Source organism: Musca vetustissima, unplaced genomic scaffold (assembly GCF_032173495.1).
Source record: "Musca vetustissima isolate MV318-11 ecotype Yass unplaced genomic scaffold, APGP_CSIRO_Mvet_v1 utg4706, whole genome shotgun sequence".
Taxonomy (NCBI): domain Eukaryota; kingdom Metazoa; phylum Arthropoda; class Insecta; order Diptera; family Muscidae; genus Musca; species Musca vetustissima.
The window spans coordinates 209019-225895 of record NW_026878972.1 but is presented as its reverse complement, the minus strand read 5'-3'; the positions used below and the strand labels follow the sequence as shown (position 1 = coordinate 225895).

General features: G+C 35.7%; 1 protein-coding gene across 1 annotated transcript in view; it reads left to right on the top strand.

The window, feature by feature from the left end:
• The first annotated feature begins 1410 nt into the window (after positions 1 to 1410).
• LOC133323795 (bridge-like lipid transfer protein family member 3B) overlaps positions 1411 to 16877 on the top strand; it is a 46962-nt gene continuing 31495 nt past the window's right edge. Inside the window, exons 1-5 of the mRNA XM_061532696.1 lie at positions 1411 to 1505; positions 14432 to 14633; positions 14723 to 14965; positions 15040 to 15432; positions 15495 to 15660. Of these exons, the coding sequence (XP_061388680.1) occupies positions 1411 to 1505; positions 14432 to 14633; positions 14723 to 14965; positions 15040 to 15432; positions 15495 to 15660 (1099 nt within the window). The remainder of the gene's footprint in view (positions 1506 to 14431; positions 14634 to 14722; positions 14966 to 15039; positions 15433 to 15494; positions 15661 to 16877) is intronic.

The window sequence follows — 16877 nt, the reverse complement described above, 5'->3', positions numbered from 1 at the left end:
TAGATTTTTAAAGAATATTTTTAAGGGTCTACAGAAGGCGTAGATTTTTAAAGAATATTTTTAAGGGTCTACAGAAGGCGTAGATTTTTAAAGAATATTTTTAAGGGTCTACAGAAGGCGTAGATTTTTAAAGAATATTTTTAAGGGTCTACAGAAGGCGTAGATTTTTAAAGAATATTTTTAAGGGTCTACAGAAGGCGTAGATTTTTAAAGAATATTTTTAAGGGTCTACAGAAGGCGTAGATTTTTAAAGAATATTTTTAAGGGTCTACAGAAGGCGTAGATTTTTAAAGAATATTTTTAAGGGTCTACAGAAGGCGTAGATTTTTAAAGAATATTTTTAAGGGTCTACAGAAGGCGTAGATTTTTAAAGAATATTTTTAAGGGTCTACAGAAGGCGTAGATTTTTAAAGAATATTTTTAAGGGTCTACAGAAGGCGTAGATTTTTAAAGAATATTTTTAAGGGTCTACAAGAAGGCGTAGATTTTTAAAGAATATTTTTAAGGGTCTACAGAAGGCGTAGATTTTTAAAGAATATTTTTAAGGGTCTACAGAAGGCGTAGATTTTTAAAGAATATTTTTAATTTGAGGCAATAATTTATTCAACTACACCTGAAATCAATCAAGTAGAATGTGCCATATAAAGGAGGAAGAAGGTTGGTTATTCTTTAAATATTTAACAGCTGTTCTTAAAGTGTTTATTTTACACACATTTAACCTTTTGATCCTTAGTCTGCATATCAACCCTCATTTTCTTTGAACCAACAACTGTTGATTAAAGGCAATCATTTGCACTGAGATATAAGCGAAAAAAAAAACAACAACAGAATATTAAATCATAAAACTTGGGTAGTCTTCGCTTAAATTCCGTGTCCCCCCGTTAACTTCTTTGTTATTACGGAAATGGGTTTTTGATTAAATTTTAGCTGCAGGAGAAGAAGAAAATGAAGAAGAGAAAAAAAACGATACAAAATCCAGATGATGATGTTTGCGAACATCAAAAGCACAGACTTGTAAACATTTATATTTTTTACAACAACAACAAAACAAAAATATTATTACTTGTCAGTTAAGCAATGTGAATTGGCTGGACCCCGGACCAAAAATTGGGAGAAGCATAAATAAAAATATGCAAGGCGAGAAAAAAACAACGGCAAAATATTTATCCAATTTGCACTGTGCTTTAGCCTAAGGAAGTAAAAACAGGTGAATTCAATTTGGGGTTTTGGTATAAGGTGGGTAGCAGGAAATAGAAAAAATAAAAAAACTCTTGGTTTAGGGTCCAAAATCGAGACCCTGGTTTCATCAATTAAAAATATTTTATGGAATTTTTAAAGTTTCCCCATCAAAACAATCGACCCTCTCTAATGTACATACGTATATGAAGTCAATGTTTTTTTCTGAAAAACATGACTGGTGTGATGTTACAGTTTTATGATGCTGATGATGCATGTGGATGGATTGGATGGGCAGCATTCAGTCAGTGGTGTTATCCTTATGACAAGTAAATTTTGTTATTAAAAAAAAAAAAAAATGAAACTCAACAGGCAAAATAAAATTTAACTAATTGATGTCATAAACGATATAGGTCCCTTAAAAAAATATTCTTTAAAAAATCCACGCCTTGTGTAGGTCCCTTAAAAAATATTCTTTAAAAAATCCACGCCTTGTGTAGGTCCCTTAAAAAATATTCTTTAAAAAATCCACGCCTTGTGTAGGTCCCTTAAAAAATATTCTTTAAAAAATCCACGCCTTGTGTAGGTCCCTTAAAAATATTCTTTAAAAAATCCACGCCTTGTGTAGGTCCCTTAAAAAATATTCTTTAAAAAATCCACGCCTTGTGTAGGTCCCTTAAAAAATATTCTTTAAAAAATCCACGCCTTGTGTAGGTCCCTTAAAAAAATATTCTTTAAAAAATCCACGCCTTGTGTAGGTCCCTTAAAAAATATTCTTTAAAAAATCCACGCCTTGTGTAGGTCCCTTAAAAAATCCACGCCTTGTGTAGGTGCCTTAAAAAATATTCTTTAAAAAATCCACGCCTTGTGTAGGTGCCTTAAAAAATATTCTTTAAAAAATCCACGCCTTGTGTAGGTGCCTTAAAAAATATTCTTTAAAAAATCCACGCCTTGTGTAGGTGCCTTAAAAAATATTCTTTAAAAAATCCACGCCTTGTGTAGGTGCCTTAAAAAATATTCTTTAAAAAATCCACGCCTTGTGTAGGTGCCTTAAAAAATATTCTTTAAAAAATCCACGCCTTGTGTAGGTGCCTTAAAAAATATTCTTTAAAAAATCCACGCCTTGTGTAGGTGCCTTAAAAAATATTCTTTAAAAAATCCACGCCTTGTGTAGGTGCCTTAAAAAATATTCTTTAAAAAATCCACGCCTTGTGTAGGTGCCTTAAAAAATATTCTTTAAAAAATCCACGCCTTGTGTAGGTGCCTTAAAAAATATTCTTTAAAAAATCCACGCCTTGTGTAGGTGCCTTAAAAAATATTCTTTAAAAAATCCACGCCTTGTGTAGGTGCCTTAAAAATATTCTTTAAAAAATCCACGCCTTGTGTAGGTGCCTTAAAAAATATTCATTAAAAAATCCACGCCTTGTGTAGATGCCTTAAAAAATATTCTTTAAAAAATCCACGCCTTGTGTAGGTGCCTTAAAAAATATTCTTTAAAAAATCCACGCCTTGTGTAGATGCCTTAAAAAATATTCTTTAAAAAATCTACGCCTTGTGTAGGTGCCTTAAAAAATATTCTTTAAAAAATCCACGCCTTGTGTAGGTGCCTTAACAAAATATTCTTTAAAAAATCCACGCCTAATATAGTTCCCACTATTTAAGGTTCTAAAAAATACTCCTTAAAAAATCGCCACTTTGCTCCTTGCTCCTTTAAAAAATATTCATTAATAATCGTTGAGAAATTATTTTAAAACTCTGAATTTTATTGTTGCTTATGTATCTGTCGGCCATTCCATTTAATGTTTTTTCTTTTACGCATAAAAATCCGTTACTTTCCGTATAATCATCACCATCCATATATAGAAATAATGAATTTGTTTTTAATGAGAACTTACACGTGTGTGCGGGCTCATCGTTACCTTTGAAGTTCTACTCTTATTATTTCGTTGCTAATGAGATACCTCCTGCTTTTCTAATTCAAACCACCCAGCCACCATAAAAGAATCATTATCGCCCATATGGATGGTTTTGATAAAAATGTGTTTTGTGAATTTTTTTTTGAAACAATGTCATATTTACTCTAGAATATTCCGCATTGAGTTCGTCGTCGTAGGGATATTATTTCTGTTTTTATTTTTTTCAAGTTCTGGGATATTATAATTCTCAATTACTAGATTTTATTTACTTTGCATAAAAGCCCAAGGGCGTAGTTAGTAAGGGGGAGTTTATCTAGTCCCTCCTAAAAAACCAAGGTAGACATTAATTCCTTGTCAAAATGATTTAAAATGTTCCAACTGCTCCCCTTTAGCTATGTTGTCTAGCTACGCCTCTGTCCACATTAAAATCAATTGTATAGCAACTTGCAAATGCTGTGATACGGAAGAAGAAGCAAACGGAAAGTAAAAGAAACATTTTATAAAATAAACATAATTTCCTATTCATTAAAATCATAACACAGAGATAGGGAGAGAGGCAGAAGTAGGTCCTTTTTCAGTCTGTATTAGAATTTACGGCAATTAAATAAAATAATTATCATGGGCACAATGTAATTTTGTAATAAATTGCAGTCTTAAAAGGAGCTATGAAATTCTATTATTTAAATATGCAGAACAAATCACAAATTCCAGAGATTTGGAAGTTCTTTACAAGTCGTGGATTTTTAAAAAAAAATGTTGGAGGTCCTTTACAAGTCGTGGATTTTTAAAAAAAATGTTGGAGGTCCTTTACAAGTCGTGGATTTTTAAAAAAAATGTTGGAGGTCCTTTACAAGTCGTGGATTTATTAAAAATATATTTTTAAGATTCCACACAAGGGCCTTCGAAAAAATATTGTTTTAAAAATCTACGTTCTATGGGCCTTCGAAAAAAAATTCTTTTAAAAATCTACGCTCTATGGGCCTTCGAAAAAATATTCTTTTAAAAATCTACGCTCTATGGGCCTACGAAAAAATATTATTTTAAAAATCTACGCTCTATGGGCCTACGAAAAAATATTCTTTTAAAAATCTACGCTCTATGGGCCTTCGAAAAATATTCTTTTAAAAATCTACGCTCTATGGGCTTTCGAAAAAATATTCTTTTAAAAATCTATGCTCTATGGGCCTTCGAAAAAAATATTCTTTTAAAAATCTACGCTCTATGGGCCTTCGAAAAAAATATTATTTTAAAAATCCGCGCTTTTTTATGCCACGCCTCTGTAGGTCTTTGAAAAAATATTCTTAAAAAATACACGCCTCTGTAGGTCCTTTTAAAAATCTACGGTCATTAGGTCGTTGAAAAAATATTTGTTGGACAATTTAACCATCTGTAGGTCATTGAGGTATCTGCTACAGCTCGCCTTTATTGAGGCTGCTTCTTCAGTTTGCCTGTAGAGCGTGTGTTCGCCTGTAAAGAGTTCCTTTTCAGCTCTCATCTAGAGGCTCAATCTAAGATTTGCTTGAAGAGGTTCTCTGCTTCAGTTCGCATGTAGATCTCTCTTAAACTCGGCAATAGAATCTACTAACTTCAGCTCCTCTATAGAGGCTCACTACTCCAACACTGCTTCAGAGACTTTCCCCTTCAGCTCGTATGTAGAGACTTCCTCTTCAGGTCGTCTATAAAGGTTCAGTCTTCTGTTCGCCTATAGGGGCTCAAATTTTCGCTCGACATTTGAGGACTCCTTCAGGTCGCCTATAGAGAATCCCAGTTTAGATTGGCTATATAAGTTCCCCGCTTCAGCTCGCTATAGAAACACATTGCCTATTAAGGCTTCCATTTATCTCGTCTATGGAGTGTCCGAGCATCAGCTCGGCTATAAATTTCAGCTATAGGGACTAGATTCGACAGCGGACATATGTAGACTCATTACGTCAGCGGTTTTATACCGTTATCTGTTTTAACTCGTCTATAGAAACTCAACTTTTTGCTCGCCTATAGAGGTTTCTTTACTTAGAATTTACAGCTCGATTAAAGAGGTACCCAATTTTTATAATTGTAGCAGCACTTTTGTTTTTGCACAATGGGCTGAGGTGACAGACGTTGGCCGAGTAAGACTAGGGTCGTTTCAGATCGCAGACTCCTCTGTCGTGAAAACGGCCAATATAGGTTGCCTGCTTCAGCTGCCCTATAACAGTTCCTTGTTTGAGCTCTCAAATAGAGGTTTTCTTCAGGTCACCAATCCCTCTTCAACTCATCAATGAAAGTTCCACGTTTTAGCATGCCTATAGATATTCCTAGTTTCAGATCTACCCTCACTATTTCACTTCGCTTATCGAGGATTCGGCTTCTGCTTGACAATAGAGGTTCGCTTTAACTCACATCCAGATACTCTCCTCCGATTTGCCTATAGATGCCTTCACCATACGTGGATTTTTTAATGACCTTCTCAAGTCATGAATTTTCTAGGGATTATTTTTTTCCACCACCCTCTACAGACGTAAATTTTTAAAGATTTTTTTAAGGGGACTCTAGAGACTCACAGCTTCTGTTCGAATATGTGGGGCACCTTCATATTGTGTATCAAATATCCCGATTTTGCACGCCAATAAGGGCTTCCTTCAGCTCGTATGTATTTGCTCTCTGCTTCACCTTCTGTAGAAGGTGCCTTCAATGCCTAACCACCCATCGTCACAGGCGGTGGTAAATATTCTTTTGGGCATAAAATAACAGCATCAGATTTTAGTGGGATTCTGCGGCATACACCCACACGGTGTTTGATAAAATTTTTTTCCACTCCACACTCAGCTCGCTTAAAGAGGCTCCCTGCTTCAGCTCGTTCCCTCGTAAACGTTCCTTGCTTCAGCTCGCCTATAGAGGCTCCCTGCTTCAGCTGGCCTATAGAGGCTCCCTGCTTCAGCTCGCCTATAAAGGCTCACTGCTTCAGCTCGCCTATAAAGGCTCCCTACAGCTCGTCTATAAAGGCTCCCTACAGCTCGTCTATAAAGGCTCCCTCCAGCACGCCTATAAAGGCTCTCTGCTTCAGCACGCTTATAATGGCTCCCTTCAGCTCGCCTATAAAGTCTCTCTGCTTCAGCACGCTTATAATGGCTCCCTTCAGCTCGCTTATAGAGGATCCCTCCAGCAGGCCTATAGAGGCTCCCTTCAGCTCGCTTCCTTCAGCTCTCCTATAGAGGCTCCCTTCAGCTCTCCTATAGATGCTCCCTTCAGGTCCCTACAGCTCGCCTATAAAGGCTCCTTTCAGCGTGTTTAAATAAAAAACCTGAAGCCTTTTAAATGTAAACATTTTAAAGCGGTTGTATCCCTCACCCAGGGACCAAAAATGAAGTGTACCTAACCACCCATCTTCACAGTTAGGTGGTGCTGGTAAATATCCTTTTGGGCAAAAAATAACAGCATCAGATTTTAGTGAGAAACTGCGACATACACCTACACAGTGTTTGTTTACATTGTTCTTCCACTCCGCAGTTTTCGGAAGAGTTGTTAGGTGACGACGATGTTTATTCAGAGGCCTGTTACAGGAGGAGTCCATATTTACATATCACGGTAGATTAGGAGAGCTTAGTGTCAACCCGAAAAAAATAAAATAAAAATGAAATTTATTAACAAATGAAAATTACAAAATATGGGAGCACGGGTAGACTATAAAGGTACAGGATGGGCTAAGGGCCACAGGATTCCATAGTATCCTACCTATCCTTTAAAATAGAAATAAATCTAAATGGAGCCATAGGAAATTGTAAACACGGGGTTTTAACTAACTGCAGTTGGATTCCTGTGAGCACACATACATACCTACATACATATGTATATACAACAAATATTATTGTTGTTGTATTTATTAATATTTATAAGTATTTATTGTTGTTGTTGTATACATAAATATGGTGCTTACCCAGCCTGTCCATAACAAATTTATGAATTTATGTAAAAATATGTTCGGAACTTATGTGGAGAGGGGCCACAGTGAAAGTGTGTGAGAGAGGGAGAGTGGGAAGGGAGGGGAGAGTAAACAAGTAAAGTCCGGGGGTTCCGAAGTTACTACACAGCCTGCCAGCCTGTTGAATACATATCCTTTATTGGCAACAATAACAAAGGCAGGCTGATAGACAGACAGACATCCCCAATGGAAGGATATGAATTGAAATATCATTTTGTTGTTGTTTTTGTATATCGAATGAGAATATAAATGTGTGTGTGTGCTGTTATTATTGTCATATGGACATATAAAGAACAATTTGTTGGGTACTGGGCTCGGGGAGATTATTATCACATAACATATAATGGGGAGTCATCATCGACATTCACAGGTGGTAAGTGTAGCTATGTCTATGTTGCGAGATAGATAGGTTTTTCAGATACCCAGGCTTTGATGTGTGCTCAACAAAGGAGTCTTAAAAATGCTATTATTTGTAATGGAGTAAAAGAAATTGAAGGCATCCATCCATCCAGCATAGTTCCACCCTCCTATATCATAAATATGTTTAGGAGTTAATTGTGATGGTTTTTTTATTTTTTCTCCTTGTACTGTCATCTAAAGGTACATGACAAATGACAGGTTGAGAACAAGACGGATAAAGGCAATAATAGATGTACCTTCATATGATTAGGAAAATTATTTGAAAGGATATTTTTCTTTAGGATAAACAGAACGTAAATTTAAGCTTAACTAAAGAGGATACCTAAAGCTCACCTATAGAGACTCACTCCTTCAGCTCGCCTACAGAGGCTAGATATAGCTTGCATATAGAGGCTTCCGAAAGTTTGTCAGTAGAGGGTCCCTTCAGCAAAGGTTCCATTCAACTGGTCTTCAGTTCGCCAATGGAGACTCACTTCAGACGACCCATAAATGATTATTTTAGCTAGCTTATAGATAATTCATTCAGCTGGTCAAATAAAGGCTATCTTCGCTTCCCTTCTGCTTGCCCTATAGGTCTTCAGTTCGTCTCACTTCAACTTACCTATATATGCTCCCTTCAGCTTACATATAAAGATTCCATTCAGTTGGTCTATAAAGGTTCCCTTCAGCACGTCTATAGGGGCTCCCTTCAGCTGGCATATAAAGGCTGCATTCAGCCCGACTACAGAGGCTGCCTTCAGTTCGCCTTTAGAGTCTCCCTAGCTCAGTTCACCTATAGATGTCCTTGCTTCGGTTCGCCCATAGAAGAACCCTTCAACTCACCTATATAGGCTCCCTTCATGGATACTTCAACTTCATTTCACCTATAAAGGCTGCCTTCAGCTCACCTATAGAGGCTCCCTGTTTCAGATCGCCTTTAGAGGTTCCCTTCAGATTGCTATATGTCTTCTGTCCGTCTCCCTTCAGCTCGCCTATAAAGGATCCCTTTAGGTCGTCTTAAACGGCTCCCTTTAGCTCGTCTATAGAGGCTCCCCTCAGCTGACCTATAAAGGCTGCATTCAGTTCGACTACAGAGGCTCCCTTTAGCTCGTCTATAGTGATTCCTTTCAGTTCGCCTTTAGAACCTCCCTTAAGCTCGCATATAAATACTGCCTTCAGTTCGACTATAGAGACTGCCTTCAGCCCTAGAGACTCACTTTAACTCATCAAAATAGTCTCCCTGGTTCAGCTTGCCTATAGAGACTCATTGCTCCAGTTCGCCTACTAAAACACTTCCATTAACTCGGATATAGAGGCATCTAGATTCAGTTTGCCTATAGAGGCTGGATTTAAAAAAATTATATATTTTTTCTAACAGCTACAAAACGTCGGTTTTATAAAAAATATTTCAAGTAGCCACAAGCGTGGATTTAAAAAAATGTTTTCAAGTAGCCGCATGGCGTGGATTTAATAAAAAATATTTGTAGAAGTAGCCACAAGGCGTTGATTTTTTAAAGAATATTTTTCAAGTACTCCTCAAGGCGTGGATTTTTTAAGGAATATGTTTTCAAGGAGCTACGTGGATTTTTTAAAGAATATTTTTCAAGGAGCTACCAGACGTGGTGGTCTTTAAAAAATATTCTTTAAAAATCGACTCCTTATGTTCGCCGTTTATAGGTCCTTAAGAAATTTTTAATAAATCCCCGCATTAGAGTTCCTTCCCTTCTTCTCTGCCCTGCAAAAGTACCAATGTTGGAACAGCTTTAGTTCATTTTTGTTGTATTGTGTCCACCGCTAAAATGCCCGCAAGGCCAAAATTTATTTTTGGTTACTAGAAAACAATGACAGCAGTAAACGCCGGCATACCATCAGCACGGAATGCCCAACAGGCATTTTAATGTCAACCAAAAACAAATATAAACATTTATGGCAACTGTAGTGGAAAATAAACACCAGTTTATTGCTGGCGGTGGTGGTCCTTTTGCGGAATTGTGTGTGTGAATTTCTAATAACACATAAACACAAAATGTTTATCACCGTGCAACCAGGAAATATTGGTTTCATAGGAATGGGTTTAAAATTTAAAGGTCTAAAATAATCGGCAGGGTAAGCTCAGTCTAATATTCTATCGTCTTAAATAGACACTCTGCACATAAGGTATTCTTTATAGGTTTAATGACTTCACGAGCCAGAAGATCCGTTCCATATAACTAACTTTTTTCCTTCTTCCCCTTTGATAACCCAAGAAAACAATTTCCCGATAAGATCACATACTGCCCCGGCAAGCTGCTCTAACAAACGATGATAACAAATAAGACCTACTTAGAAGTTTTTTTTTGCATAGCTCATAAAAAATTATAAAAATAAAATTAGAATTCATTCATTTCGCCCTGATAAGATAATTCAATTAATAATCAATAAAAAAATAATGCAATTTATAATTGATAACCACCATATGAGATTGACTCTCGAATACTGCAATTTAAGTTTCATATAAAAAAATAAAAGTTCGGAAAATAGATTCTCTATTGTCTCCGAGGAAAAACAACAATGTTTTGTTTTTTGAAATTACTTCCTTCCTTTGTGCAGCAGCCCCAGCATTCCAGCTCTCTGAACGGCAATAACAGAGGACACAGAAAATTTAATCGACCTAAAAACTAACAAGCCTTAGGTCATTTACCTATTGCCGGATGGTTAACAACCTCATCGTACAACTACATTAGTCGATGTACGTAGCTAATGTCCTTTATAAACATATACAACAATCATTGTCCTTAATAAGGATTGCAACATCAGTATGTTGGTCATAGCAATGAAGAGGGTTGGGAAAATAAAATTAAGCAAACAATAAAAATAAATAGCAAAATTGACTTTAAAAATCCACGCCTAAATGGCTGCTATGGCTTCTGAAAATTGACTTTAAAAATCCACGCCTAAATGGCTGCTATGGCTTCTGAAAATTGACTTTAAAAATCCACGCCTAAATGGCTGCTATGGCTTCTGAAAATTGACTTTAAAAATCCACGCCTAAATGGCTGCTATGGCTTCTGAAAATTGACTTTAAAAATCCACGCCTAAATGGCTGCTATGGCTTCTGAAAATTGACTTTAAAAATCCACGCCTAAATGGCTGCTATGGCTTCTGAAAATTGACTTTAAAAATCCACGCCTAAATGGCTGCTATGGCTTCTGAAAATTGACTTTAAAAATCCACGCCTAAATGGCTGCTATGGCTTCTGAAAATTGACTTTAAAAATCCACGCCTAAATGGCTGCTATGGCTTCTGAAAATTGACTTTAAAAATCCACGCCTAAATGGCTGCTATGGCTTCTGAAAATTGACTTTAAAAATCCACGCCTAAATGGCTGCTATGGCTTCTGAAAATTGACTTTAAAAATCCACGCCTAAATGGCTGCTATGGCTTCTGAAAATTGACTTTAAAAATCCACGCCTAAATGGCTGCTATGGCTTCTGAAAATTGACTTTAAAAATCCACGCCTAAATGGCTGCTATGGCTTCTGAAAATTGACTTTAAAAATCCACGCCTAAATGGCTGCTATGGCTTCTGAAAATTGACTTTAAAAATCCACGCCTAAATGGCTGCTATGGTTTCTGAAAATTGACTTTAAAAATCCACGCCTAAATGGCTGCTATGGCTTCTGAAAATTGACTTTAAAAATCCACGCCTAAATGACTGCTATGTCTTCTGAAAATTGACTTTAAAAATCCACGCCTAAATGGCTGCTATGGCTTCTGAAAATTGACTTTAAAAATCCACGCCTAAATGGCTGCTATGGCTTCTGAAAATTGACTTTAAAAATCCAAATCCACGCCTAAATGGCTGCTATGGCTTGAAAAAATATTTTTAAAAAATCTACGCCTATTGTAGGTTTTTAAAAGGTTTTCAATAAAAATTCACGCCTTAAGGTATCTTTAAAATAATTTAAAAAAATATGCTCTCAATTTTCATCCCTGCCTACAAAATTCCTCTCAACCATGAAGCGTGCGTTCATAATGAGAGGTTGTGCCATTTGCTGGCAGTTGTGGTCTCCCATTCGGTCATTTGCTGATACATTTTTGGACACACAGATTGATCCTAAATGGCGTTCTAAATGTCAATGAGTTTCAGAAACATTATTTAACTTTTAACAAGGATGCCCCGGTGCTGTTGCCATGTCTGTAGGTCGGTCCTTTGGCTGTCTGTCCGGTCAATGTTGATAATGTTTGTGTATTTCGTTTTGATTTCGATATGAATTGGACTATCCAAAATGAATTTAGTTTTGGCAATGTGTTTTGTAAACCACATGCGGAATATGTTCCGCAATAGAGTGTGTGTGTGAGTGTGTGTTTATGGGAAATTATGACAGCTTTGTGGTCAAACACAGATGTATTTTAATTGGTAATTAACATTTCTGGGAAAACAAAAATAAAAGTTACAGTGATTATTTTTCCTGAAAGGGTGCATATTTTTAAGTAATATTTTTTTAAGAGATACTATAAAGCATACCATATGCCGTGGATTTTTTAAAGAATATTTTTTAGAGACCACCATAAGACGTGGATTTTTTAAAGAATATTTTTAAGAGACCATCACAAGGCGTGGATTTTTTAAAGAATATTTTTTAGAGACCATTACAAGGCGTGGTTTTTTTAAGAATATTTTTTAGAGACCACCATAAGACGTGGATTTTTTAAAGAATATTTTTAAGAGACCATCACAAGGCGTGGATTTTTTAAAGAATATTTTTTAGAGACCATTACAAGGCGTGGTTTTTTTTTAAGAATATTTTTTAGAGACCATCACAAGGCGTGGATTTTTTAAAGAATATTTTTTAGAGACCATTACAAGGCGTGGTTTTTTTAAGAATATTTTTAAGAGACCATCACAAGGCGTGGATTTTTTAAAGAATATTTTTTAGAGACCATTACAAGGCGTGGTTTTTTTAAGAATATTTTTTAGAGACCATCACAAGGCGTGGATTTTTTAAAGAATATTTTTTAGAGACCATCACAAGGCGTGGATTTTTTAAAGAATTTTTTTTAGAGACCATCACAAGGCGTGGATTTTTTAAAGAATATTTTTTAGAGACCATCATAAGGCGTGGATTTTTTAAAGAATATTTTTTAGAGTCCATCACAAGGCGTGGATTTTTTAAAGAATATTTTTTAGAGACCATCACAAGGCGTGGATTTTTTAAAGAATATTTTTTAGAGACCATCACAAGGCGTGGATTTTTTAAAGAATATTTTTTAGAGACCATCACAAGGCGTGGATTTTTTAAAGAATATTTTTTAGAGACCATCACAAGGCGTGGATTTTTTAAAGAATATTTTTTAGAGACCATCACAAGGCGTGGATTTTTTAAAGAATATTTTTAGAGACCATCACAAGGCGTGGATTTTTTAAAGAATATTTTTTAGAGACCATCACAAGGCGTGGATTTTTTAAAGAATATTTTTAGAGACCATCACAAGGCGTGGATTTTTTAAAGAATATTTTTTAGAGACCATCACAAGGCGTGGATTTTTTAAAGAATATTTTTTAGAGACCATCACAAGGCGTGGATTTTTTAAAGAATATTTTTTAGAGACCATCACAAGGCGTGGATTTTTTAAAGAATATTTTTAGAGACCATCACAAGGCGTGGATTTTTTAAAGAATATTTTTTAGAGACCATCACAAGGCGTGGATTTTTTAAAGAATATTTTTTAGAGACCATCACAAGGCGTGGATTTTTTAAAGAATATTTTTTAGAGACCATCACAAGGCGTGGATTTTTTAAAGAATATTTTTTAGAGACCATCACAAGGCGTGGATTTTTTAAAGAATATTTTTTAGAGACCATCACAAGGCGTGGATTTTTTAAAGAATATTTTTTAGAGACCATCACAAGGCGTGGATTTTTTAAAGAATATTTTTTAGAGACCATCACAAGGCGTGGATTTTTTAAAGAATATTTTTTAGAGACCATCACAAGGCGTGGATTTTTTAAAGAATATTTTTTAGAGACCATCACAAGGCGTGGATTTTTTAAAGAATATTTTTTAGAGACCATCACAAGGCGTGGATTTTTTAAAGAATATTTTTTAGAGACCATCACAAGGCGTGGATTTTTTAAAGAATATTTTTAGAGACCATCACAAGGCGTGGATTTTTTAAAGAATATTTTTTAGAGACCATCACAAGGCGTGGATTTTTTAAAGAATATTTTTTAGAGACCATCACAAGGCGTGGATTTTTTAAAGAATATTTTTTAGAGACCATCACAAGGCGTGGATTTTTTAAAGAATATTTTTTAGAGACCATCACAAGGCGTGGATTTTTTAAAGAATATTTTTTAGAGACCATCACAAGGCGTGGATTTTTTAAAGAATATTTTTTAGAGACCATCACAAGGCGTGGATTTTTTAAAGAATATTTTTTAGAGACCATCACAAGGCGTGGATTTTTTAAAGAATATTTTTTAGAGACCATCACAAGGCGTGGATTTTTTAAAGAATATTTTTTAGAGACCATCACAAGGCGTGGATTTTTTAAAGAATATTTTTAGAGACCATCACAAGGCGTGGATTTTTTAAAGAATATTTTTTAGAGACCATCACAAGGCGTGGATTTTTTAAAGAATATTTTTAGAGACCATCACAAGGCGTGGATTTTTTAAAGAATATTTTTAGAGACCATCACAAGGCGTGGATTTTTTAAAGAATATTTTTAGAGACCATCACAAGGCGTGGATTTTTTAAAGAATATTTTTAGAGACCATCACAAGGCGTGGATTTTTTAAAGAATATTTTTAGAGACCATCACAAGGCGTGGATTTTTTAAAGAATATTTTTTAGAGACCATCACAAGGCGTGGATTTTTTAAAGAATATTTTTAGAGACCATCACAAGGCGTGGATTTTTTAAAGAATATTTCTAGGTCACTTTTTGAGTTTTATTTTAATTCCATGGAACTAACCATCCCCTTTTTTCTCTTCCAGATACACCAAAAATCTCTCATCGGATAAAATTAATCTGAGCACATTTCGCGGTGAAGGAGAATTATCGAATCTTCAATTGGACGAAGCAGTCCTTACAGAACTATTGGAATTACCATCATGGCTGCGTTTAACATCCGCCTGGTGCAATCATGTTTCATTTCGTATCAGTTGGACAAAACTGAAAAGTGTACCCATAACTTTGGTAAGCAGAAGAAGAAGTGGTGGATGTGGTGGTGATGATGATGGATATCAATTATTTATGGAAAATATTTTTATTTTTCTCTTTCATAGACATTGGACGAAGTTAACATTACCGTGGAGACCTGTGATCCGAATGCCAGGCAATCGGATAGTAAATCACCAAATGGTATGAATGGCACCGGCGGGGGTGGTGGGAGTGCGGGAGGTGGTTCTCTGCCACAAGTACCGCAGGGTAAATACAGTTTCATACACAAGGTGGTCGACGGCATTACGATTATTGTGAATACGGTAAATGTGAAATTTTTAAGTACAGCGTTTACGGCATCGGTACAGGTAAGGCATGCAGCCAAGTCAAATCCCTCCAGGGGAAATTAATAATTTATTTGTAATTTTTTTCTCTTCCGCAGATGTCCCGCATTCGTGTGGAATCAAAAACTCCCAAATGGGCAACAGGTGATTTGCGATTCACCCGCCTCAAGGATACCCACAAGGGCATAATTTTAATATTCAAAGAATTGTCATGGCAAACGGTGCGCATAGAGGCCAGTTCGACACAGGATAAATCGTTGACACCACTACGCCTACTAACCAATCATGCTCGATGCCGTATTACCATAAGGAAACGTTTATCGGATTGTAGCCTTTTGGCTTCGCGTTTAGTTTTAATTCTTGATGATTTATTATGGGTCCTGACGGATTCGCAACTGAAGGCGGCTCTACATTTTGTTGATTCTCTATCGGGTCTCATCAAGGCGGCCACACATGCTACACAGAAATCGAAAGCGGCCAAGAAATTGGAGGTATGTATTGGGCGGATTTTACAGAGGATTTTTTCTATACTAAATTCTATTTCAATTTTCAGACCCTTCCCGAGTACCAGGCCCAACTGGCTCAGCAACAAAACCGCCAAAGTGAATCGTCGCATTCGAATGCCCAACAGAAAATGTTCAATGCCTTCGATGTACGAGAGACGTCGTATCATTTCTTTAGTCAACGGATCGATTTACATTTGTGTGATGATGAAGGAGGTAAGAAGATGGACTTAGACTTCAAGGGCTTCAATAGGCGTGGATTTTTTTAAAGAATATTTTTCAAGGCTACAATAGGCGTGGATTTTTTAAACAATATTTTTTCAAGGGCTACAATAGGCGTGGATTTTTTTTTAAAGAATATTTTTTCAAGGGCTACAATAGGCGTGGATTTTTTAAAGAATATTTTTTCAAGGGCTACAATAGGCTTGGATTTTTTAAAGAATATTTTTTCAAGGGCTACAATAGGCGTGGATTTTTTAAAGAATATTTTTTCAAGGGCTACAATAGGCGTGGATTTTTTAAAGAATATTTTTTCAAGGGCTACAATAGGCGTGGATTTTTTCAAGAGCTACAATAGGCGTGGATTTTTTAAAGAATATTTTTTCAAGGGCTACAATAGGCGTGGATTTTTTAAAGAATATTTTTTCAAGGGCTACAATGGGCGTGGATTTTTTAAAGAATATTTTTTCAAGGGCTACAATAGGCGTGGATTTTTTAAAGAATATTTTTTCAAGGGCTACAATAGGCGTGGATTTTTTAAAGAATATTTTTTCAAGGGCTACAATAGGCTTGGATTTTTTAAAGAATATTTTTTCAAGGGCTACAATAGGCGTGGATTTTTAAAATATATTTTTTCAAGGGCTACAATAGGCGTGGATTTTTAAAATATATTTTTTCAAGGGCTACAATAGGCGTGGATTTTTAAAATATATTTTTTCAAGGGCTACAATAGGCGTGGATTTTTTAAAGAATATTTTTTCAAGGGCTACAATAGGCGTGGATTTTTTAAAGAATATTTTTTCAAGGGCTACAATAGGCGTGGATTTTTTAAAGAATATTTTTTCAAGGGCTACAATAGGCGTGGATTTTTTAAAGAATATTTTTTCAAGGGCTACAATAGGCGTGGATTTTTTAAAGAATATTTTTTCAAGGGCTACAATAGGCGTGGATTTTTTAAAGAATATTTTTTCAAGGGCTACAATAGGCGTGGATTTTTTAAAGAATATTTTTTCAAGGGCTACAATAGGCGTGGATTTTTTAAAGAATTTTTTTTCAAGGGCTACAATAGGCGTGGATTTTTTAAAGAATATTTTTTCAAGGGCTACAATAGGCGTGGATTTTTTAAAGAATATTTTTTCAAGGGCTACAATAGGCGTGGATTTTTTAAAGAATATTTTTTCAAGGGCTACAATAGGCGTGGATTTTTTAAAGAA